Source organism: Triticum aestivum, chromosome 4D, assembly GCF_018294505.1.
Source record: "Triticum aestivum cultivar Chinese Spring chromosome 4D, IWGSC CS RefSeq v2.1, whole genome shotgun sequence".
NCBI lineage: Eukaryota > Viridiplantae > Streptophyta > Magnoliopsida > Poales > Poaceae > Triticum > Triticum aestivum.
Window position 1 is genome coordinate 408,672,042 of NC_057805.1, and position 23,709 is coordinate 408,695,750.

General features: G+C 46.3%; 2 protein-coding genes across 2 annotated transcripts; one reads left to right on the forward strand and one right to left on the reverse strand.

Annotated features, from left to right (window-relative positions):
• The first annotated feature begins 11,383 nt into the window (after positions 1-11,383).
• On the forward strand, positions 11,384-16,183 carry LOC123098231 (microtubule-associated protein 70-4). The gene is made up of 10 exons (XM_044520164.1): positions 11,384-11,691; positions 13,395-13,480; positions 13,621-13,686; positions 13,797-13,967; positions 14,076-14,246; positions 14,355-14,510; positions 14,591-14,737; positions 14,822-14,893; positions 14,985-15,648; positions 15,879-16,183. Exons 1-9 carry the CDS (start codon positions 11,586-11,588, stop codon positions 15,588-15,590), a joined length of 1,581 nt encoding a protein of 526 aa, XP_044376099.1. The 5' UTR covers positions 11,384-11,585; the 3' UTR covers positions 15,591-15,648; positions 15,879-16,183.
• Positions 16,184-16,546: 363 nt separating this feature from the next.
• LOC123098232 (uncharacterized) lies at positions 16,547-23,555 on the reverse strand. The gene is made up of 4 exons (XM_044520165.1): positions 23,441-23,555; positions 22,509-22,624; positions 22,257-22,409; positions 16,547-17,068 (listed from the first exon to the last, which is right to left on the reverse strand). Exons 2-4 carry the CDS (start codon positions 22,603-22,605, stop codon positions 16,968-16,970), a joined length of 351 nt encoding a protein of 116 aa, XP_044376100.1. The 5' UTR covers positions 22,606-22,624; positions 23,441-23,555; the 3' UTR covers positions 16,547-16,967.
• Positions 23,556-23,709: the final 154 nt, after the last annotated feature.

Consider the following 23,709-nt stretch of genomic DNA (forward strand, 5'->3'; position numbering starts at 1 on the left):
GGCGGCAAAGTCTTTTTGGTTGAAGGGGGTGCCGTCTTCCTTCAGGCTGGGGTATCCAAGTGCGATGTCAACCGGGTCTAGTTCCGGAAGGAAAGCCTTGGCCCGGCTCAGAGCAGCTATGGCTCCGGCTCTTGCAGAGGCCCGTCGCAGCTCTTGGAAATGCTGAGGAAGAACGGCAAGCCGGCGAAGTATGTCCGCCAGGTGAGTCGGAACCTCTTTGGACAGGGCCACAACGGCCAAGGCACGCTGTGACCCGGTGTAGAGTTGCTCCACCAAAGTGTACACGGCCTTCAGCTTGGTCAGCACATTTTGATTGAGGTTGGCGCTTCTGGGACCTGTTTTACAACGTCAGGTAAGCCGCTCGCAATGATGGGATTTATGAGACATAGAGAATGTAAACTTGTTGAAAGTCTGCAGAATGACTTACCGAAGATTGCGGCGACCATCTGTGGCACATGGCGCTTTAAGCCGGAGAGTTCGGCGGTTCTCTCCGTCAGAGCCGCCTCCGCCTGTTCGGCCCGGCTGACCAGAGCAGCCTTCTCTTCGGCCCAAGTCTTCCTTTCGGTTTCAAACTTCTTCTTCAGCTTCTCTTGAGCAGCAACACTGGACTCAAATTTAGCGTTGGCCTTCCGGGTCTCAGTTTCCTGAGTCTTCAGGCGGTTCTTCAGCTCAGAGATATCAGCCTCAAATTTCTTGCAAGCAGCCTGTACAATTTCCGGGTTATAGCATGAATAACTATTATACAACTTTAAAGTCCCAAGCACTTTCCAAGCAAAGACACTTGGCACTTGGGGGCTAATGTATGCTGAAAGGTTCTATCTACAAATTGCCGGTTCATGAAAGTAAGCTGGAAGTTAAGTCTACAACATATTCTATCATAAGTAGCAGACTTGGGGGCTAGTATGGTAAAGATGACTATGCAGTAAGCAAGAGAGTGGTACCTCAGACTTCTGCTGTATCTGCTTCACCATGTTAATCTCCAGGTCCTGGCTGTTGTGCACCTGATTGACATAGCCGGAGATGATATCTCCAATGCTCAAGTTAGCGTAGTTGGTGATGTCCAGCTTGGCCCTGCGGCGCTCTAGCAACTCTTCCTTGGCAGAGCATTTAGCCAGCGCAGTGGGTCTCCCCGGCTCGACAAACTCCGTCTGGGTGATTACCACGTCCGGGTCATCGGCCGGCTGAGCTGGGCTGGAGATGTCCGGATTGGTAGAAGTCTCTATGACCGGCTCGTCGGTTGGAGCGGTGGCTTCAGGAGCAGAGGCGGCTGGCGGCTCTTGAGCTGAAACCTCCGGCTCAGTCAAGACCGGTTCTTCGACTGGTTTATTCTTCTTCGCCCTCTTGCTGAGCTTTGCCTGGACACTGAAAGGACAAAAGGTTAGTACAAAAGCATGAGTAAAGATAAGCACAACACAAGATGATCATCGTTACCCGGGTGCGGTCTTGAAAGCCGGCAGGTTAGATTGCATAGAATCACCAGAGGAAGGTGAAGTTTCCTGATAATTTGAATCAGAAGAATTGAGCGGTTGACGAGTAACGCCCGCCAAAGGATGAAAAGGATATAAGTTGGAGATAACCTTGGTCCGGCGCTTCCTTGATGCTTCAGGTAAGCCGGAGGAGAGGTCTGCATCCTTGTTGGTCCGGGTGTGCCGCCGGCTCTCATGAATCTGTTGCTTCAAAAGAAATTGAGGATCTTGATAAGCTAAAGGATGTGAAAATCTTACTTTCCGGGTTACTCTTCGGACTTTCAGCCTTTGCAAGGGCTCCGAGTCGGAGGAAAGTGTCGTTACCGCTTCAGTCACCTGGTTACTTGCTCCGGTGTCATCCTGCTGATGATCAGTATTGATAAGGTGGATAGGAATAAACAAGAAACAAAACAAGAGCCTACAGATTCAGGGGTTACCTCTGACTCGGAGCTGTCACTTAGCTGAAGCAGCTCTGAGGCAGTAGGCCTGCTTCCCTTCTTGCGGGGAGCGGCTCTCCCGGCGGCTTTCTTAGCCTTCCTGGCTTTTTTGGCCGCCTCATGGTCATATTTGACCTTCCAGAACTTGTCATTAGCCTGAAACATACAGCAAAGATTTCTTAAGGTCCAGATGGAAACTATTAAAAAGAAAACCAAGGTGTTCAGGTCAAGTGGCTTACCGCCGGAGCTGGGTTAGCTTGGCAGAAGGGGTTCAGGCCAGTTCTCCCACAGTCGGCTAAGCTCTCATTCAGGAGAGACTTGGTCATGTCGTCCACAATGTCCTCAGGAAGACCGTTGGGGCTATACCGCAGAGGGTCATCCTTCCGGCCCGTATAAGCACACATTAAGACGGGGCGGCGGCTCAAGGGGATCACCCGCCAAGAGATCCAAACCCGGACGAGATCAATGCCGTTGAGGCCGTTTCCCAGGAGAGCCTTGATCTTATTGATGGTGGGGATCAGAGGTTGACGCTCAGCTTGAGAGAGTTTGTCTGGCAAAGGGTGATTTGGCTCCAGACGCAGGGCACGAAAGCCGGGCAGAGGGCTCTCGTCAGCCGGAGAAGTGTCCTGGCAATAAAACCACGTCTGGTTCCAGTCCTTTGGATGGCTTGGCGGCTCAGCATAAGGAAAGAGGCAATCTCTCCGGCGTTGAATGGAGATTCCACCAAGTTCCAGGCTCGGCCCGTTGGCGCACTCATTCTGGCAGTTCAGATAAAATAGCTCTCTAAAGAGCAGCAGGCTGGGCTCTTCTCCAAGATAGACTTCGCATAATACTTGGAAGTTGCATATATTTGACACGGAATTGGGTCCTATGTCTTGCGGCCGCAGTCGAAGAAGTTCAGAACATCCCTAAAGAATTTTGAGCCGGGCAGTGCGAAGCCCCGGCTCATGTGATCAGCAAATATCACCACCTCACCATCTCTTGGTTGAGGTCTTTCCTCCGACGGGTCAGGGGCACGATAAGACATGATTTCCTTCTTGGGCAAGTAACCCGTCTTTACGAAATCAGCTAGAGTGTCGTCGGTGACATTGGATCTCATCCAGTTGCACGTGATGGGTGCCTTGGGAGCTTTGGGAGGCATTGTGAAAGATGAAGCCTATGACAAAAGAAAAATGTCCGGTTCAATATAAGCCGGCAGACGTCTACAGTTTAATACTCAAATGGCGGCTTATGAGAGGGGCCTAATGACATATGGTTAAGTGCATCGGGTTATCTAAGCCGCTGAAGGTATCGTGAGTAATTCAAATTGTCTACAGCTTTATCATAAATGAGCCAGAAATTTTACAGCGTGTGGCTTCTTTTAAGCCGGAAATGTGAGCCGCCATAGCTCAGCAGATGCAATTTTTAACTAAGTGTGGTGAAAACAAGTTTCACAGATCGCAGTAATTATTTTGGATCAAACGGTTGGCTAAAAGGAAAAATTTCTAGACCTAGAACAGACACAGAAAAAGTTCAAGGGTTTGAACGGAGCCTTTATGCAATGAAAGGGGATCTATGTACATTGGGAACGGGCGTGAAACAGCTACCGCAGCAGTTCTGTACAGTCTAAAGATCAAGAAAAGGTGGTAATAATGGAATCTATCAAGAGCTCGCGATGAACGGCGACGAACACGGGAAGAACAGCAAAGAACCCTAATGCGGATCTACTTTATGGAGTGGCAAGGGCTTACGGGTGCCGGAGAGTTGCGGAGGTCGCCGCCGTTTCTCTGGTCACGTCAGGTTGATGCAACGGCCTGAGTCGATGAAGACGAGGAGACCCGCGGCGGCGGCGGCAGTGGAGCTCGAGCGACAGTATAGTGGCGAGAGGAGGAAGACGATGGAGGCGACGAGTAACTGGAGCCTCATGGGCTGGGCTATTTATAAGGTGAGGCTCATAAGTGGGCGCGAGAAACGAGGAGGCCACGGCGTGATTATCTCACCACAAAAACGCCTCGATTTTCGGGATGGCCTTTAAAGATAAGATCCTTTGAGGATATGGTGGGATAAAAAATGGACTTAATGGAAGATGACGTCATGGCGGGTTACCAGGAATCCAGAAGATGACGTCACGGCGGGTTATAACCTTCGCACGACCGTAAGCCGGAAGATCTTTTCTCTCAAAAGAATTGAAGATTGACATGAACCGGTTCAAATCAATCTGGGGCCTAATGTTGAGGATATAACCCTTAGAGTCACCCGCCAGGAGGGGCCGGGTTACTCATAATGGTCATCACGCAAAGCCCAGTACCGAGCCCGAAGACGGCGGGTCAATGATGGGCCTAAGACCCGGAGATGGCTTAAGGCCCGTAGTTATAAACCACCGTATGGTAAGACTTGTAGTGTAAGGCAAGAATAGTTGAGAGTCCGAGCCGGACACTCTTATGAGCCGGCCGGGACTCTGAGAGCCGCTGGGCGTCAACCTCTCTATATAAAGGGACGACCCGGTGGCGGTTTAAGGACAAGTAAGATCTCGTCGAGAGCCAGGCATAGCAATTAAGCTCCCTGGTCATCGAAACCCTAATCAATACCACCTCAACTAGACGTAGGCTTTTACCTTCACCGTAAGGGGCCGAACCAGTATAACCCTCGTGTTCCTTGTCCCGTTTAACCCCTTTAAGCTTCCTAGCTGCGATGGCTCCACGACTAAGTCCTTGCACGAGGACATCTGCCATGACAATTCCACGGCACGTAGGGTCCGCACGCTTAACGTTCAATGACGATTTGTATTATGAGTTATGTGATTTGATGACCGAAGTTTGTTCGGAGTCCCGGATGAGATCACGGACATGACGAGGAGTCTCGAAATGGTCGAGAGGTAAAGATTCATATATTGGAAGGTTGCATTCGGACATCGGAATGGTGCCGAGTGATTCGGGCATTTTTCCGGAGTACCGGGAGGTTACCGGAACCCCCCGGGGAAAGATATGGGCCTTATGGGCCATAGGAGGGAGGCTAACCAGCCCACAAGGGGCTGGTGCGCCCCCCACAAGGGAGGAGGCCGAATTGGACTTGGGAAGGGGGCGCCACCCCCCTTTCCTTCTCCTACTCCCTCTCCTTCCCCTTTTCCCCCTCCGGTAGAAGGAAAAAAGGGTGGGGCCGAATCCTACTAGGACTGGAGTCCTAGTAGGACTCCCCTCTCCCTGGCACGCCCCTTGTTGGCCGGCCTCCTCCTCCCCTCCTTTATATACACGGGCAGGGGGCACCCCATAGACACACAAGTTGATCTTTAGCCGTGTGCGGTGCCCCCCTCCACAGTTTTACGCCTCGGTCATATCATCGTAGTGCTTAGGCGAAGCCCTGCGCCAGTAACTTCATCATCACCGTCACCACGCCGTCGTGCTGACGGAACTCTCCCTCGGCCTCAGCTGGATCTATAGTTCGAGGGACGTCATCGAGCTGAACGTGTGCAGATCGCGAAGGTGCCGTGCGTTCGGTACTTGATCGGTTGGATCGTGAAGACGTTCGACTACATCAACCGCGTTACTTAACGCTTCCGCTTTTGATCTATGAGGGTACGTGGACACACTCTCCCCGCTCGTTGCTACGCTTCTCCTAGATAGATCTTGCGTGATCCTAGGAATTTTTTTGAAATACTACGTTCCCCAACAGTAGCAAGTAACAAAAGTGAGCACAAACAGTATTGCAATGCTTGAAAACAAGGCCTAGAGTCCGTGCTTTCGCTAGTGCAATCTCTCAACAATGCTAATCTAATTGGATCATATAACCATCCCTCAACGTGTGACGAAGAATCACTCCAAAGTTCTGATCTAACGGAGAACATAAGAAGAACTTGTTTGTAGGGTACGAAACCACCTTAAAGTTATTCTTTCCGTTCGATCTATTCAAGAGTTCGTGATAAAATAACGCAAATTTATTCTTTCCGTTTGATCTATCCAAGAGTTCGTACTAAAATAACACCATATGATACGCATCAACCAACTCTAATGTCACCACAAGTATCCATGAGTTAATTATACGATACGCATCAAACAGTTTCATATTAATAATACTCGATCCAACACAAAGAACCTCAAAGAGTGCCCCAAGATTTCTACTGGAGAAACAAGGACAAAAACGTGCATCAATCCCTATGCATAGATTACCCCAATGTCACCTTGGGAATCCGCGAGTTGAGTGCCAAAACATATATCAAGTGAATCAATATAATACCCCATTGTCACCACGGGTATTCATATGCAAGACATATATCAAGTGCTCTCAAATCCATAAAAATATTCAACCCGATAAAACGAAATCTCAAAGGGAAAACTCAATTCATCACAACAAGATAGAGAGGGAGAAACACCATATGATCCAACTATATTAACAAAGCTCGCGATACATCAAGATCGTGCCATCAAGAACACGAGAGAGAGAGAGGGAGAGAGAGGGAGAGAGAGAGGGAGAGAGAGAGATTAAACACATAGCTACTGGTACAAACCCTTAGCCCCGAGGGTGGACTACTCCCTCCTCATCATGGTGGCCATAGGGATGATGAAGATGGCCTCCGGTGATGATTTACCCCTCCGGCAGAGTGCCTGAACGGGCTCCCGATTGGTGTTTCGTGGCTACAGAGGCTTGCGGCGGTGGAACTTCCGATCTAGGGTTATTTTAGGGGGTTTCTATATTTATAGGATTTTTTGGCGTTGGTTTCATGTGAAGATGGGCCTCGAGGTGAGCACAACCCACCACGCCTCGGGTTGGGCTCCAGGCGTGTCCTGGTTGGTTGTGCCCTCTGATACGTCTCCGACATATCTATAATTTTTGAAGTATTCATGCCATGTTTACAATAATTTTATATGGTTTTGGTATGATTTGATTAGAACTAACCCAAATTGATGTTGTTTTCAGCAGAACTATCGTGGTGTCATTTTTTGTGTAGAAATAAAAGTTATCGGAATAGGCTGAAAATTTACGGTGATTTTTATGGACCAAAAGAGAACCCCGAAGCACAAGAGTTGGACCAGAAGAGTCCCAAGGCGACGACAAGGTAGCCCCCCGGAGGGTGCTCCTACCTTGTCGCTGCCTCGTGGACCCCCTTGACGTGAGACCGATGCCAAAAATTCCTATAAATACCAAAACCCCCAGAAATAAACCTAGATCGGAAGTTCCACCACCGCAAGCCTCTGTAGCCACGAAAAATCAATCTAGGCCCTCTCCGGCACCCTGCTGGAGGGGACCATCATCATCGGAGGCCATGGAGGAGGATTCCGGAGGGGGCCATCATCAGCATCGAGGCCACGGACCAGAGGGAGAACCTCTCCCCATCTAGGGGGGAGGCCATGGAGGAGGAAGCATAAGGGAGAGACTCTCTCCCCCTCTCTCTCGGTGGCGCCGGAGTGTCGCCGGGGGAACCATCGCCGCGGTGATCGTCTTCATCAAGATCACCTTCTTCATCTCCGTCCTCATCTCTTTTACGCGGTCCACTCTCCCGCACCCCGCTGTAATCCCCTACTTGAACATGGTGCTTTATGCCACATATTATGATCCAATGATGTGTTGCCATCTTATGATGTTTTAAATAGATTTCCTTTGTCTTTTGGGTTGATTGATAATCCAGATTGGTGAGTTGTATATTTTATTTTGGTGTTGTCCTATGGTGCCTTCCGTGTCGCGCACACGTGAAGGATTCCCACTCTAGGGTGTTGCAATACGTTCATGATTCGCTTATAGTGGGTTGCTTGAGTGACAGAAGCATAAACCCGAGTAAGGGGTTGTTGCGTATGGGATAAAGGGGACTTGATGCTTTAATGCTATGGTTGGGTTTTACCTTAATGATCTTTAGTAGTTGCGGATGCTTGCTAGAATTCCAATCATAAGTGCATATGATCCAAGAAGGTAAAGTATGTTAGCTTGTGCCTCTCCCTCATATGAAATTGCAATGACGACTACCGATCTTGTTAACAATTGCCTAGGACAATTCCGCACACTGATCCATCATTATTCCACACTTGCTTTATATTCTAACTTTATGTTAACATCACCTGTTTTTATATTTTAGTTCTCCGATATCATGCAAAGTTATCCTCTTCATACCCACAACGTAGTTTTATTTCTCGTTTCTAGAAGGAAGTAAACCTTGGTGTACGTAGAGTCATATCAGTGGCAGATAGGACTTAAGAGAATATTGTCTTACCTTTAGCTCCTTGTGGGTTCGACACTCCATACTTATCACTTCCATCTTTGGAAATTGCTACGATGATTCCTTGCACTTGGGGATTATCACCCTCCTCGTGGCTCTTCTGTCCCTCCCGCGAAGCTTCAGGGGTCTCTTTTGTTCCAAAAAATCGTCAAAAAGTTTCAGCTCATTTGGAGAACTTTCATTTCTGCACAAAAAACAATACCATGGTGTAGTTCTGCTGAAAACAGTGTCAGTCCGGATTAGTTCCATGCAAATCATACCAAAACCATATAAAATTGTTGTAAACATGGCATGAATACTTTATAAATTATAGATACGTTGGAGACGTATCACCCAACTTTGGTTTCAATTTGCGGGGAAAAGCACGTCTAGACCGCTTGGCGGACTGATACATGCCCGCGTTGGATGGCAGAACATGCCCGGATAGCACGGTACGAACGTATGCGGGCGGTTTGAGGGTCGGCGTTGGAGATGCCCTAACATGGATCCCTATAGAAGCTGGGCAGACATCAAGTTAATTAAGAACATATCCACAAGTTTTGAAACCCGGAATAGATTGGTTAGTCAAAGCATCATCTAATTCTTATTTCTCTTCACATCTCATGGTCACCTCCGGTTACCACATCAATTCTCTGCACGGGATGTGCATAAGGCTATGTACAATGTAAGGTGCTTAGTGAGGTGTGTGTGAAAATGAATTGACTTTTTCTTAAACACCGATGCTTACTTAAACACCTCTGCTATAGAAACAAGCACCGATGCTTAAGCGAAAATCGATCTTTTTACAAACACCTTGCATTGTTTTTTTTAAAGGGTGGATTTTATTAACTCAAAATGAAGCATCAAAAAGATACAAACATAATGAGCACACCTTGTATTGTATATAGTCTAACGGTTAATTTAGACGAGTAAATCAGCTTCAGCTACAAACTGCCTGATCGGTTAGCTAGGTTAGGCTAATTCTTATTTATTGTTTCTTTAGTGCCTTGGAAGCGTCAGATCTTTTCCATAAGAGAAGCAAAGCCTACCGTCCTTACCTTTAAAGTTCAAAGACTGACGCTAGCTTGTAGTGCTGCCTCCATTTGCCATTTGGAACACATTAGGAGTGTTCATCCAGTTTGGAGTAATTCTGCGGCGATGCAAACGACAAAGGGAAGGCTCCTAAGTCCTAACATCGCTCGTCGGCGTCGGCATGGGGCGTTACACGCCTAGTTATATTGCACCCGGCCTTTCGTGTGCGTCAACGTAACCGCTTTATCTGTTCTCAGTGACTGTTACGAAACGCAGTTGCTTGCTTCTGGACCTGCCACAGTGCAGTGTGTATGAGAAGAGATAGGTGGAGATATTATCATTGCCCCGCATTAATTTAAGACGGTTCCTCGCTTTTCTTTTCTACATTGAAAACGTGTTGCCCGGAGAAAGATTGTCGTTCAACTAAGCACATCCGGTTGTACTGCTCAATAATTTTACAAAGTATGTAGGATAATCATAGGCAATTTCGTGATTATTTCCAGAATATAAATCATGATTAAAACTATTATTAGCATGCAACAATCTAGCATATTAGACGAACAGAAAAACATTTCATTTATAGCAGCATCACACATGCAACAATAACCATAATAAAAGACCGTATCGGATTACGGCACATGTACTGGAGTAGAAGAAGCAACGGTGGCATCCCAAAGGCGATGTTGTTGACGAGGACGTTGGCGAAGACCGCCGAAGCAGACAATGTTGGAGACGTCGGCACGCGACTCAGTCCGACTTGGACGGAAGACGACTTGTGTCTCGAAACAGGTTTTCGCCCCGCTTTATAGATAAAGCATACGTCCATACAACCACATCTCAAGCACAGTTATAAAAGAGAAATGCTGGGGCCACAACACAAAGACACCCAAATGAAAGACGACTTGTGGGGACGAACTTGAGTAGTCGCGCGTGGCACTTCCCAAAACCTAATTTGCCCTCTTCCGGTGCAGGACCACAAGAGTGAGAGGTTCAAAAGAGCTTCCCCAAAAACACATTTTTTGTGGAAACCATAAAAAACATGCGCTAAAAAAGGCTATATACATAAAAGTACAAATCACCGTATAGTAGTTGAAGATATTTTCTCACAACGACCTAGAGTACTTTTTTATTGAGAGAGGGTTGGGGACAAGGACATGATGGGGAAAAAATATACTAATAAATCACCAAACCATCAAGGATATTTTCTCTGGCTTCTTTTCTCTTTTTTGGAGCGAAGATGAAGACAACAGGTTATGGCCAACATTGTCAATATCTTGATCAATACGATCGCTTTAGGGTTAGAGTGATAGTATCATGGTACAACCGCACCACAAAACACACACATCGAGGCCATTGATTATGTATCTCTAGTTCTCTACCATACGTGGGCTTAGCATCGAAATAGATCTGACAATTGTTGAATCTCAGGATACTACAACAAGTATCACGACCGCCAACCTTGTCTTTAAAAGGCATCTCAAGACGGTGCTCATTTTTACACTTACACCATGAAATTCATCCATGGTCTCTAATTCTCCATCACACATATATGGCTGACCACGGGCCACCTAGTGGTTGAAATGCAATTTTTATTTAAAAAATATGCGAAAGTTTTGAAATTTTGTGTAGATATGCATCATGTTATAACATGTACCTATGCAATTTTGGTTAAAACAAATAAACGATGTGTCATGAAAAAAATGCCAATTGGTTCATCTTGAAAACCCCATGCCTTGTGGGTTGTGAGACTTGAGACCAATGATGAACTTCATTCTCTTTTTCTTTTTCTTGTAGAACCGAATGAACTGAAACACATGGCCATAGATACACCGTCCAAAGAAAAACATTTTCACAACATCGATACATTTACCCCCTACCACGTAACACATGTGGTAAGCAATTCAAACAATTAAAAAAAAACACACACACACACACACACACACACACATGTGAACCAAACTATGCAATGCAATGCAACAGTTGGATCCATCAACCGCGTGCACCCCGGGAGGAAAGGGTCACCAGAAACGTGTGTCGCCCTCGTGCCAGCTCCGCGCGCGCTGCGGTAAGCCGGCTCCAGGACGCGGCTCCATGTGTCTCGTCCCCGGCCCCGCCCGGGCGTGCGTGCCATCTCCGATCTCTTCAACCGCACTCCTCCCCTCCCTCCCCCAGTCAACCTCGCCCTGCGCGCGCAACCCCCAAAGCGCGGGGCGACAATGGGGTGCTCCTCAAGACACACTAGCCAGCACCATCGGTCGAGCACCATAAATCCCAACCAAGCCCACCCACTACTCTTCGTGTGCAGCAACGCTTCCGTGTCTTCCCCGTTTAACCCTTTCTTTCTCCCCGGCAGTACGTAGGCTCGCGAAACTGCTAGCCTCTCCGTAGCTAGCCTTGCTAGCTAGGGGTGTGTGTGTGTGTACGTACCTACCTGCAGGTTTCAAGAGAGAGGGCCGAGAGAGAGAGAGAGAGAGAGAGAGAGAGAGAGACATGGGTAGCTTGGGATCGGAGGTCGACCATGGCGGCAGGGAGATGTTCCATGGCCACGCCGACCCCGTCGTCCACGAGCTCAACAGGCTGGAGAATCTCCTCAGAGGTTTGCTCCATCATCTAGCTACTCTGGCTTTGATAATCCAGGAGCATACATATATGCACCACACAAGGCTGAGGCCAGCTCGAAGTGCAACGGTGCATGTATGCATGGTGAACTGGGGCTTTGGCCATGCATATTAATTAATATGGGTACCATGTTGCCAAGCAAAAGAAGTGGCTACGCAGTAGGCACACATGCATATTCGAGTCGAATTAAGAGGCATGCAAGTGTTGTATTTCTGTTGGCGAAACCCTCCTGGGATCGGAGTAGGTTTTGGTTGAACCAAGCTTTACTTAGTTCCTGTGAGCAGGCATGCATGCGTGTGTGTTATGTTATTGATTGACGAAAACCTACGACATGAATGTTTGTATATTATCATGGTGCAACTTTGCCTGCGTGGTTGTGTGTGAGCTAATTAATCAAGATACGTTTTTCTTAGTTATTTGTCTATGTCACTTTCAAGTATCTAATCCGAGAGGAAACTTAGTTTACATATGTATCCAAAAAATGATCTCATAAATGCAGCAGTACACATATAGCTGTGGACGTGAGGTGTTGAACTTCTTAGTAAATAGGGAGCAGATTTATTGATTTTTTTTGGCCTAAGTACCACCATATAGGAGTATAATATAACTCACAATTAATTTACTTATGCAATACATATTGCTTTGTGACAATGCTGCATGCTGAAAATGGTTTTAGAGAAATCGTGCATAAAGCCAGCTTATTAATTGGCTACTACATTCTTGATGCAACTAAAAAAACACTTTACAAATTAACAGCAAAGCAGGTTAAATTAAGTTCCATATCTTCTCAAAATAAAACATGTCTTTCTAAGACGTGCTCTTGGGTCTCGGCATATCTGGCTTTTCTTCAGCCGGGACAAAATTAGACAGGGACCACCAAAAAGTAGGCTACAAGAAATTTGCCCAGATTCTAATATACAGGTGTGACAAAACAATAGGATCTTTAACATGCTTGCGGTTGGTAGGATGTCAGCATGACCGAGAATTAGTAATTTAGTAGGCATAGTTGGCAGGGTGCAGATTTTGGTTAGCACTGAAACTGCACTCTGCAGGTTAATTGTCACCAGATATTCAACCCAGTCACTTGTGCCGACAGTACAGGGCGCTGTTCTGTTCTGTTACCTGTGTGAACTGTAAGGTGCACAATGCTAAGTAATCTTGTTGCTTTTCTACTGCCATTCGATTTAAATGTGATAAACCTTTTTATTCTGAGCACAGGGCTGACTCACATAACCTACACAACTTTTTTTGACAACTGAATGGACACATGAAGTCTCCTGTTTCAAACTTTTCCGTTAATAGTGGATTCACCTAACATGTTTCTTAAGGAATTCGATGCCAAACTTGCAATAAATAGTACTCCAGCAGGCAATGTTTTTCACCAAGACTCCCTTGTTCAAAGCTGTTACTGTCACCCGTCTCATTCAACCACTATATGCTGATTCAAATAACTTCTGTTTCACTCCGAACAAAAGGAGAAACAAACTAACTTTTTCGTCCAAAAGTGAAAGGAGCAATAATTACTTACTTTTTATTCTATATAAGCTTTCCGAGGAGACTCTACACACCCTAATGTTTTCCACCAAAATACTGTCTTTCTTCTAGAGAAGAATATTCGATGAAGATAAAAAGGAAATACGATGCTGCACTTCGTTTTTAAACTTTGGTCATTTCCTGCAGAAAAGGAACGAGAACTAGGACACGCATACAGTGAAATAAAAGGTCTGAAGGTGACAGAAGCTCTGAAGGACAAGGCCATTGCTGAGGTATAATTTGCTTCACGGGTCAGCTTCCTTGAGTTGTTTACAAGTTAACTTGTGCTCTGTTTCTTCTGAGCTTAAGCTAACTTTGTACACTGCTAACTGGATGCAACCTGGACTTAAGTTTACCTGACGTCTGCATGCAGCTGAGCAAGGAGCTGAAGAAACAGGACGAGAGGCTGAGCATCCTGGAGAAGCAGCTTGAGCAGAAGGTTGCTTAGTGCTTACTTCCCTAGCTCATTTGATTTGACATCAAATCAACTACCTCTATTCTTCTTCCTTTTCCGGTTACATGACGGGTAAATTCGATTTGATATGACAGAATCTGGATGTGAAAAGGATATGCAATGAGCGCAAGGAAGCGTTGTCTGCACAGTTCGCTGCCGAGGCATCGCTCAGGAGGATCCACTCGGCTCAGAGAGACGAGGAAGTGGTTCCCTTTGATGCCATCATAGGGCCCCTGGAGTCTGACATCAAGAAGTACAAGCATGAGGTACACAAATGTGGTGTTCAATTCGGCACCATTTGAGCAGAGTGAATAACAAGACCTGCATAGTTGCATATCAGGCTTACCTGTGGCTGCTTGTTTGGTTCTTGTCAGATTGCGGTGCTCCAGGATGACAAAAAGGCGCTCGAACGGCACCTGAAGCTCAATGAGGCGGCGTTCGTTGAGGCTGGGGACATTCTGCGCAGCGCACTCGAGAGAGCGCTGATTGTAGAGGACGTCCAGAACCAGAATATTGAACTGAAGAAACAGATGGAGATCTACCATGTATGTGCACACAACAATCCATTATCGACATGGCAGCCATACCTCATTTTTCTTATACAGAAAAACTTGAATAACTGAACCTTTTTTCTTGTTTGCCTGAACCTGCAGGAGGAGAACATGCTTTTGGAGAAGAGCAACAGGCAGAAGGTCCTGGAAATTGAGAAGCTCACCCACACCGTTGGTGAGCTTGAGGAGTCCATTCTTGCCAGCAGAGATGTTGCCAACGCTGTGCACTTCTACCAGAACCAGGCTACCAGGTTGAATGTAAGTGAGATCGATGTAAGTGTTCAGAAGTTTGGGTCGATCCCATTCTAGTTTGTCTCATAACGATCTTTAACTTGTAGGAGGAGAAGAAGACGCTCGAGAGGGAGTTGGCTCGAGCTAAAGTCTACGTCAACCGTGTGGCGACAACAACAGCAAACGAATGGAAGGACGATGCTGATAAATTGATGCCAGTTAAGAGATGGCTGGAAGAACGAAGACTGCTGCAGGTACAGAAAAAAGGGAGTGAGCACATACATAATGCCGCTGCAATCCCATTACCTGAAGTTAAATATGTCATATCGATCATCCAGGGAGAGATACAACGGCTGCGCGACAAGATAGCCATAGCAGAGAGGTCTGCAAAGGTGGAAGCCCAACTTAATGTAAGAAATTCTGCGTGACTATCCCGAGCAAACATGAGCACTCAATTCTTACCTCGTTGTTTCAACTTTTATTGCTTTAATTCTTTCAAAGGATAAGCTCAAAAGGAGACTGAAATCATTGGAAGAGGACATGAGAAATGGAAAATCCAACACACCTGACAGTGAGGCCAATAGGAAAGGCACTCCGAAAAGATCAACATCTCAACCAAGACAACCAAGCACACCCAGAATGTCACAGCAACTGGCTTCATTCGAAGGCATTGTTGACAAGAGAAGACCAACATCCCAACCAAGGGCGGCTGTGGGAGGGAAGGTGCTGAAGCAACCCAATTCAGACACCGAGCCTGCAGAGAAGACGAGAAACATTAAACAACCTGACAGCCCAAGAGCGAGAACTGCTGCTGCTAGAAAGGAGCGTCCTGTGAGAAATCAACTGTGGGCGACAAGAAGTAAAGTGACCAGCGATGCTGGCAAAGAGAACAAGGAGCAGAATCCAAATTACAAGCCACATTCGAGCGCTCCACATGAGCAGGGACATGATGCCACAAAGCCACAAGCTGCAGTATTTGATGCGAATGGAGACTGTGGAGTTCAGCGCAGTGAACATCACAAAGACATGGATTTGGAGAACTTGGATGACAAAAAGGCGGATGCTTCGAATGCAGAGAGTACTCAGGGTGGCAACAGGGGAAACTAAGGAATTTCGTTTGCAAGAGGATGCCAAATACAAGGGTGAAAACAGTTATCATGTACTGGTAAGTGATCTCCTCTAGTGTTTGCAGACACTCCGAGAAAAGTATTTGCAGACATATATTGTACTTTTAAACAATTTTATTACTATTTCTTGGAATTTTAAACAATTCTATTACTATTGCTTGACAATTATCGGAAATTTGTAAGATTATGGTTCAAGGGATACATAGGACCCAAAATCACACCTGAGATTCTTTGGATCTAAAATCGTTCATTTCTTTGTTTCCTACAGGTGCAGCATGGTAATTTATTTCTAAGAACATGTGTGCCTCTCTGCAATATTCTTCAACTTGGGAGATTGTTTGAACAACAAAACCAGCAGGCTATGTTGTTCCGTTTCTTTATTCTCTCTTGTACAGCAAAGCAATTTGTGCCTATAAAAAAATACAAATGCAGTTTGTGGTGTTTTGAGGAAAGGCTGTTTAAAATAAGAAGGTTGGTGCTGATGTAATGGGACTGGGAACAATACAAAGAGAAGGGATGTTTGTTTCTCTACTTTGATTTGAATCTATGTTCTATAACTATTATGGTTGTTTCCATTTTCCATCCCTTTATTCATGTAAAAGATTAGTCCATCACTGTCCCTTATGACGCTGGATTTGAATGTATATTGTAGATTTGTAGTCAGAGATTCTTGTGGAATTTCTCTGTTTCATACTACACCATTTTATTCAGAATATCTTCTAATTTATTTATTTAGAAAATTTCTTTCTTTTTGTTCCACCAAAGGAGTGAAAACTTCGTGAAAATGAAAAGTGCTCATTGGCCAATTCTAACAGGACAGCGAGCATAGGAAACATGTAAAGTCAGATTAAGACTAGAAATTATTTAAAAGCCAAATTCATATAAACATGTCAGAAAGCAGAAATTATAAGATGTGCCCATTTGGCAAAAGTGGAGGGAAAATAAGCGACAATGAAATGGCTCTCTGGTGACAAAATGGGTACAAGGCAAATTAAAAGCAAGTACAAGACAAATCTTTCCCTTCCAATGATAATCAACATAATATATTCAACAGCGGCCAGTCACCGAAAGAATACAAAACAATGATATGAGAGATAGTTGTTTCAGGGAGAAAATACAAATTCACTAGTTAAGGTTTGCAAACAAACTCCTCTAGCAAGGACACATTGCTTCACTATGAGTTCAGGCTAGCGCAAAGTTAAACATACGAAATATTAGGTTCTGGCTTCATACTTCTCAAAATTGACAGCAGTGCATCTAATGAAAGGCTGTGATGTTACCTTATGCACATGACACAACTGATTCTGAATAACATGTGTATACTGGAAAGAAAACCCAAGTCAAGTTGTGTTCCTGCCTACTCCACCTTCCCCTTCCCCTTCCCCTTGGAATCATCACTCACTTGAGAAGATGCTGGCTGGTTAATATTTGCTTTAGCATTCGCTAAGAAGGTTGCATCTGTTAAACATACAATGTATCCGGTCATATAGGAGATATTCTCTTGTTGTTAGGAGATAGATAGGCGCATGTAGTTATCTCATATTCGGTTGTAACCAGCTCCTTATCTCCTGTATTTCTTCTCCTCCAAGATTGTAATCTCCAACGACATTGTATGCGTATCAGGTCTCGCACGCCTCCTATATAACATGCAACATGTCGCCCACAATAGGGTAAGACGTTTCCGCTCTCGCACATGGTATACAGAGCCTTCCTCCTCCAAACATCTAATCTAGCTCATCTCCATTAGTGCCCTAGCCATGTCTTCCTCCGGTTCCTCCCACCCAAACCTCAACCAGCAGGTCACGGAGAAACTCACCCGCACCAACTACGTCTTGTGGCGCGCCCAGATCGTGCCACAGCTGCGGGGTGCTGATGTCTTCGGCTATGCCGATGGCACCACATCGGAACCGCCCCGCCTCCTCGTCAGCAAGGATAAGGACAGGAAGGAATCGTCGGCGCCCAACCCTCTCCACCCCATCTGGGTTCGGGAGGACCAGCAGGTACTAGGTTACTTGCTGAATAACCTGTCAAAAGAAGTGCTCGTGCAGGTGACCGCGATCACCACGTCACACGCGCTCTGGGCAGCCTTGGCGGGGATGTTCTCGTCCCAATCTCTGAGCCGGGTGAATAACATCCGCACGGCTCTCATCAACACGCAGAAGGGGACCCAGTCCGTCGCCACCTTCTTCGCCCACATGCGTGGTCTGGCGGACGAACTCGCCGCGGCCGGCAAGCCTCTTCAGGATGACGAGCTCGTCTCCTACATCCTCCATGGACTGGACATGGACTACCAGCCCCTGGTGTCTGCCCTCGACGCCCGCATCACGCCGGTCTCCATCGACGAACTCTTCTCCATGATGAGTAACTTCGATCAGTGCGTGGCGCTCTTCCAGTCCACGGGCGGGTTCAAGTCGTCGGCCAATGCTGCTTTCCGCGGCCGCGGCCGCGGCTCCTCTCGTCAGCGCGGATCGCCGCGTCCCAGGGGGCAAGAACTCCGGCAGGGGACACGGTGGCAACAGCAACCGCGGCGGCGGCCGGCCCTCCTACACCAGCAACAGGGGTCACCGCGGCGGCTCCACCAGAGCAAGTCCAAATGCACCTCGATGCCAGATATGTGGCAAGCCAGGGCAGACGGCCAAGGACTGCTGGTACAGGTATGAGGAAGATGACGACTCCTCTCAAGATGAAGAAAAATTTGTTGCTGCTGCGGACGGTGCCTATGGGATCGACACCAACTAGTATGTCGACAGTGGTGCCACTAACCACATCACCAATGAACTTGAAAAGGTGACCATGAAGGAGAAATACCGCGGCAAAGATCAAATTCACACGGCTAGTGGTGAAGGTATGAGGATAAACCACATTGGTCACTCAATTTTTAATACCCCTAGTCGTAAAATTCATCTTAGGAAAATCTTGCATGTTCCTAGTGCCAACAAAAGTCTTCTCTCTGTCCATAGAATTGCTCTTGACAATAATGTTTTCCTCGAAATTTCATCCCTATTTCTTTTTTATCAAGGATTAGGCAACGAGGAGAATCCTCTATCGAGGTAGATGTGTTCGAGGGCTCTACCCATTGATTCCGAAGCACACAAGATGCAATAAACGAGCTTTTGGTGTTGTCAAACTTTCGTCAAGACGGTGGCACGATCGATTAGGACATGCTTCTTTTTCTTTAGTTGAAAAATTGCTTAGGAAAGATAAGCTCCCGCATGTTGGTGAGCGCAATGTTGAAACTATTTGTGTTCTTGTCAGCGAGCTAAAAGTCATCAATTACCTTATCCAATCTCCACTAGTGTCTCTACCAAACCATTGCAATTGATTTTTTCTGATGTGTGGGGGCCTGCCCCTAGTTCAGTTGGTAGACACACCTACTATGTGAGTTTTATTGACGACTACAGCAAGTTTTCTTGGATTTATCTTCTTAAGAAACGATCCGATGTTTTTCAAGTGTTTCAAAACTTTCAAGCACTTGTTGAACGTTAGTTTGACTCTAAAATCATTGCTGTCCAGTCCGATTGGGGAGGGGAGTACGAGAAATTGAACTCCTTCTTCCAAACTCTTGGCGTCTCACATCTTGTGTCATGCCCCCACGCTCACCAACAAAATGGCTCCGCTGAACGCAAGCATCGCCACATTGTTGAGGTTGGCCTCACTCTTTTAGCACATGCCTCCATGCCCCTCAAATTTTGGGACGAAGCGTTTCTTACTGTTGTCCACATTATTAACATGCTTCCTAGCCGTGTCATAAATAATGAAACTCCAGTAGAACGCCTCCTTCACACCAAACCGGACTACACTACACTTCGTGTCTTCGGCTGTGCATGCTGGCCAAACCTACGTCCCTACAACAAGTGCAAACTAATGTTTCGCTCTAAGCAATGTGCTTTTCTTGGATATAGAGCACAACAGAGGGGTGTAAAGTGCCTTGACATCTCCACGGGTCGTGCCTATATCTCACCAGACGTCGTTTTTGATGAAACCAAGTTTCCTTTCTCAGATCTTCATCCCAATGCTGGTGCCCTACTTCAGAAAGAAATCCTTTTGCTACCTCCTAATCTCCTTAGCTATGATCAAGGGGGCATTAACGATTGTGATGATCATATGTTGGCTAACCCTCTAAACAGTGCGCATGAGTCTTTTGTTGATGTTACAGGGGAGCCAGGCGAGCAAAACAGTGAAAACGGTGAAGAAACTAGTGAAGAAATCGTTCCGGGCGAGTTATATCGCGTGTGCCGCGGCGTGGGGAACATATCCTCCTCGGGATTTCCGTCGCAGAGGCCTAGGCAATCGACTCCGGGATCAGCGCCAGGTGACAGCTGCGGATCCGCGGCTGTGGGACCAGACGGCCAGCTGCGGTCGGCCGCACGCGCGCCTCCGACCCGCCGCTCGACACGCGGCCACCTCCGACCGGGCGAGGCGCGCCCTCAGGCCCGCATCAATCACTGGCTGCCACGCGGCAGCCCGAGAATGGCCAGGGAAGCACGCGCTTTGCGGCCCAGCCCGTGTGCTACAAGCGGCGTCCCGCCGTTCGCTAGGCGGATGTCGAGACAGCCCCTGACTCCAGTGGGCCTGCGGCATCATGGGCTCATGATGAGTCTGCCAGCCGCCCTGGATCTTCTGCGGCTCCACTCTCACCAACGCCTCGGCCCGCTGCCACAGAAGATCAGGACCGCCCTTAACCGGCTGCTGTAGGCGGATCTGCCTCGGATTCCGTCATTGTCCTGTCTCCAGAAAGGGGTACGGGATCTTCTGCGGCTACGAACTCTCCTGCACCTCAACGTCGCACAAGGCTGCAACAAGGGGTAATTCAACCTTTAAATCACAAAAATATAACCAAGTATGGGCTAGTCTGCTCTACAGGTGAACCAGGCGAGCCCAGCACTCTTGAAGAGGCCCTTGGTGATGAAAAATGGAAAAGGGCAATGTGTGAAGAATACAAAGCTCTAGAGAAAAACAAGACATGGCACTTGGTTCCTCCACAGCAAGGTAAAAACCTTACTGATTGCAAGTGGGAGTTCAGAATTAATAGAAAATCTGATGGAACTATTGATCGTTATAAGGCTAGACTCGTTGCAAAAGGCTTCAAGCAACGGTATGGTATAGACTATGAGGATACCTTTAGTCCAGTTGTTAAAGCTGCTACCATCCGTCTTGTCCTTTCTATTGTTGTTTCCAGAGGCTGGAGTTTGAGGCAATTAGATGTATAGAACGCGTTTCTTCATGGTGTTCTGGAAGAGGAAGTGTACATGAAACAACCTCCTGGGTTTGAAAGCAAAAGTGCTCCCTCTTATGCTTGCAAACTTGACAAAGCACTGTATGGACTAAAGCAAGCTCCAAGGGCGTGGTATTCTCGTCTCTGTCATAAGATGCAGGCACTTGGCTTTATTCCATCTAAGTCTGACACCTCATTGTTTATTTACAACAAGTCCAACACATGCATATTTGTTCTCATATATGTTGATGATATTATTGTGACAAGCTCGTCTGATGAAGCAATCACCGGGTTGTTAAAGGACTTGGGTGCAGATTTTGCGCTGAAGGATCTTGGAAACTTGCATTTCTTCCTTGGAATTGAGGTGAAGAGACACAAGGGTGGGCTTCATCTCTCTCAGGAAAAGTATGCAACTGACCTGGTTTAAAAGGCTGGTCTACAAGGTTGTAAACCCTCACCTACTCCTTTATCCAGTTCAGAAAAATTATCACTTACAGAAGGAACACTCTTGGATCAAGAGGGCAGCACAAGATACAGAAGTTTAGTAGGAGCATTGCAGTATCTCACTCTTACCAGGCCTGACATCTCATTTGCTGTTAACAAAGTATGTCAGTTCTTGCATGCACCTACTACTGTTCACTTGACAGCTGTGAAACGTATAATCAGATACGTCAAAAACACATTGAGCATTGGTCTAAATTTTAGCAAGTCACCCTCTACTCTTGTCAGTGCTTTCTAAGACTCTGATTGGGCAGGATGTCTAGATGACAGAAGGTCAACTGGTGGGTTCGCGGTATTTTTTGGACCTAACTTAATCTCATGGTGTGCACGAAAACAGGCTACTGTCTCTACGTCAAGTACAGAGGCAGAATATAAAGCATTAGCAAATGCTACAGCAGAGATCATATGGATTCAATCCATGCTGAAGGAGCTTGGTGTGAAAACCACACAAGCCCCATGCCTGTGGTGTGATAATCTTGGTGCCACCTATCTTTCTGCAAATCCAGTCTTTCATGCCAGAACAAAGCATATAGAGATTGATTTCCATTTTGTCAGAGAGAGAGTTGCTCAGAAGAAACTTGACATTTGGTTTGTGCATTCCAGAGATCAAGTTGCAGATGGATTCACAAAGGCCTTACCTATAAGAAGCTTCGAAGATTTCAAGCATAATCTCAACTTGACCAAGTTGTGATTAAGGGAGGGTGTTAAACATACAATGTATCCGGTCATATAGGAGATATTCTCTTGTTGTTAGGAGATAGATAGAGATAGATAGGCGCATGTATTTATCTCATATTCGGTTGTAACCAGCTCCGTATCTCCTGTATTTCTTCTCCTCCAAGATTGTAATCTCCAACGACATTGTATGCGTATCAGGTCTCACACGCCTCCTATATAACATGCAACACGTCGCCCACGATAGGGTAAGACGTTTCCGCTCTCGCACAGCATCAGGTTTTCGCTCTTGGCGGGGAGCCTCCTTCATCGCGTAGTATATGTAGAAGCCAATCACAATATTAACCGATATGACAGCAAGGAACCCACCGGCCAGAGTTTGAGCTGAGGATGAAAGGTGACTAATACCTGACAAAGGAGTGAGATGTTGTTTCCTTGCAAACGTATGCACTTCACTTCCATAGAAAGATGAAGAACATCTTAACATGAAAGGAACAGCAAACAAACCTGGAAAATTCTGGTGGTAGAACCCATACATAATTGCAACCGGGGGCATCCACATGAACATCGATGTAACAACGAACTTAGTTATTACTCCAGACATTGCTTCTCCCAATGGAATACTGATACAAAGACAAGATGAACAACACCATGAGTTTAACATACAGCTAAGCTAACTGCAGGGATACTAGGACAGATATGATCTTGTAAGACAGGTAGAACTATCTAACAGAAGTATCATGGTTTCCAGGGGTGCAAGCAACACGTCGCATATCCCGTACCCTATTAGTGCTAATTTTGCCGTCTACGCTAGTTGCGTTTTTCAGGAAAAGCAGGCCACTGCTTGCATCCCTATCAGTTGCAGTTATTGTGCTCAACATTCTAATCAAGGAAATACATCTCATCTGCCAGCCAACATTAAGAGTTGACACTGGTAATTACCCATACCTCACGGTTTCTACCCAAATCCAGCATTGTGAGTTAATCCTCTGAAATTTCATAGTACTTTTCTACTTCTCGGGAAAGCCTAGATTTTGGGCAAGGCAAAGCTGGGCAAGTGAGGTTCAAACTGTGCTTGTTTTGCCCATCAACTGCTAATTTGTTATGAACGAAAATTATATTCTGCTTGCAAATTCTGTATTCCAACGATTAAATACCAAACATTAGGTCCCCGAAGAGGATTAATACGAAAATACAAAATCATCCCATCAAATACCTAAGTAGAAGCCTCAGAGCCTTCGATCGACTATTAAACTTGGAGCGCACCAAATTGAAACTAGACTGGTCGAATTGGGTCCATAATATCAGATAAATTGGCAGTAAAACTCCTCCGAAATACAAACTGTCACACGAACAGATCGATTTTTTTTAACACGCACGAATTAGCTACATATCAGCGCTGAAGCAGATCTCTACCGGCATGGGAGCAGGTGCATTACCAGCTAGGCCGTAGATGAGCGACGAGCACCGAGCGGCGAGGAGGCCACGGCCGCGCGCGAGACCCCCGCTCTGGTGAGGCGGAGGCGGGCAGGACCGTGAAAATTGCAAATACAAGACCACGTTTTTCTCTTCTTATTTTTTTTTTGTCACACTTGTCTTTTTTTTCGGTGAAGACACTCCTCTGTTTTTTTTTTACTTTCGGTCTGTTCATCAAAAATCATAGTTGAAAGAACATAAGAAGCAATGAAAATTACATTCATATCTGCAA

Bases quoted from the DNA above. Each gene is read 5' to 3' on its own strand.
- LOC123098231 (XM_044520164.1), top strand. From the start codon at position 11,586: ATGGGTAGCTTGGGATCGGAGGTCGACCATGGCGGCAGGGAGATGTTC. The intron at 14,247-14,354 runs GTATGTGCACAC...CTGAACCTGCAG, and splicing joins AACAGATGGAGATCTACCAT to GAGGAGAACATGCTTTTGGA. The intron at 14,894-14,984 runs GTAAGAAATTCT...ATTCTTTCAAAG, and splicing joins AGGTGGAAGCCCAACTTAAT to GATAAGCTCAAAAGGAGACT.
- LOC123098232 (XM_044520165.1), bottom strand. From the start codon at position 22,605: ATGTCTGGAGTAATAACTAAGTTCGTTGTTACATCGATGTTCATGTGG. The intron at 22,410-22,508 runs GTTTGTTTGCTG...CTCCTTTGTCAG, and splicing joins CTACCACCAGAATTTTCCAG to GTATTAGTCACCTTTCATCC. The intron at 17,069-22,256 runs GTCTTACCCTAT...TATGTTTAACAG, and splicing joins TGCTGTGCGAGAGCGGAAAC to ATGCAACCTTCTTAGCGAAT.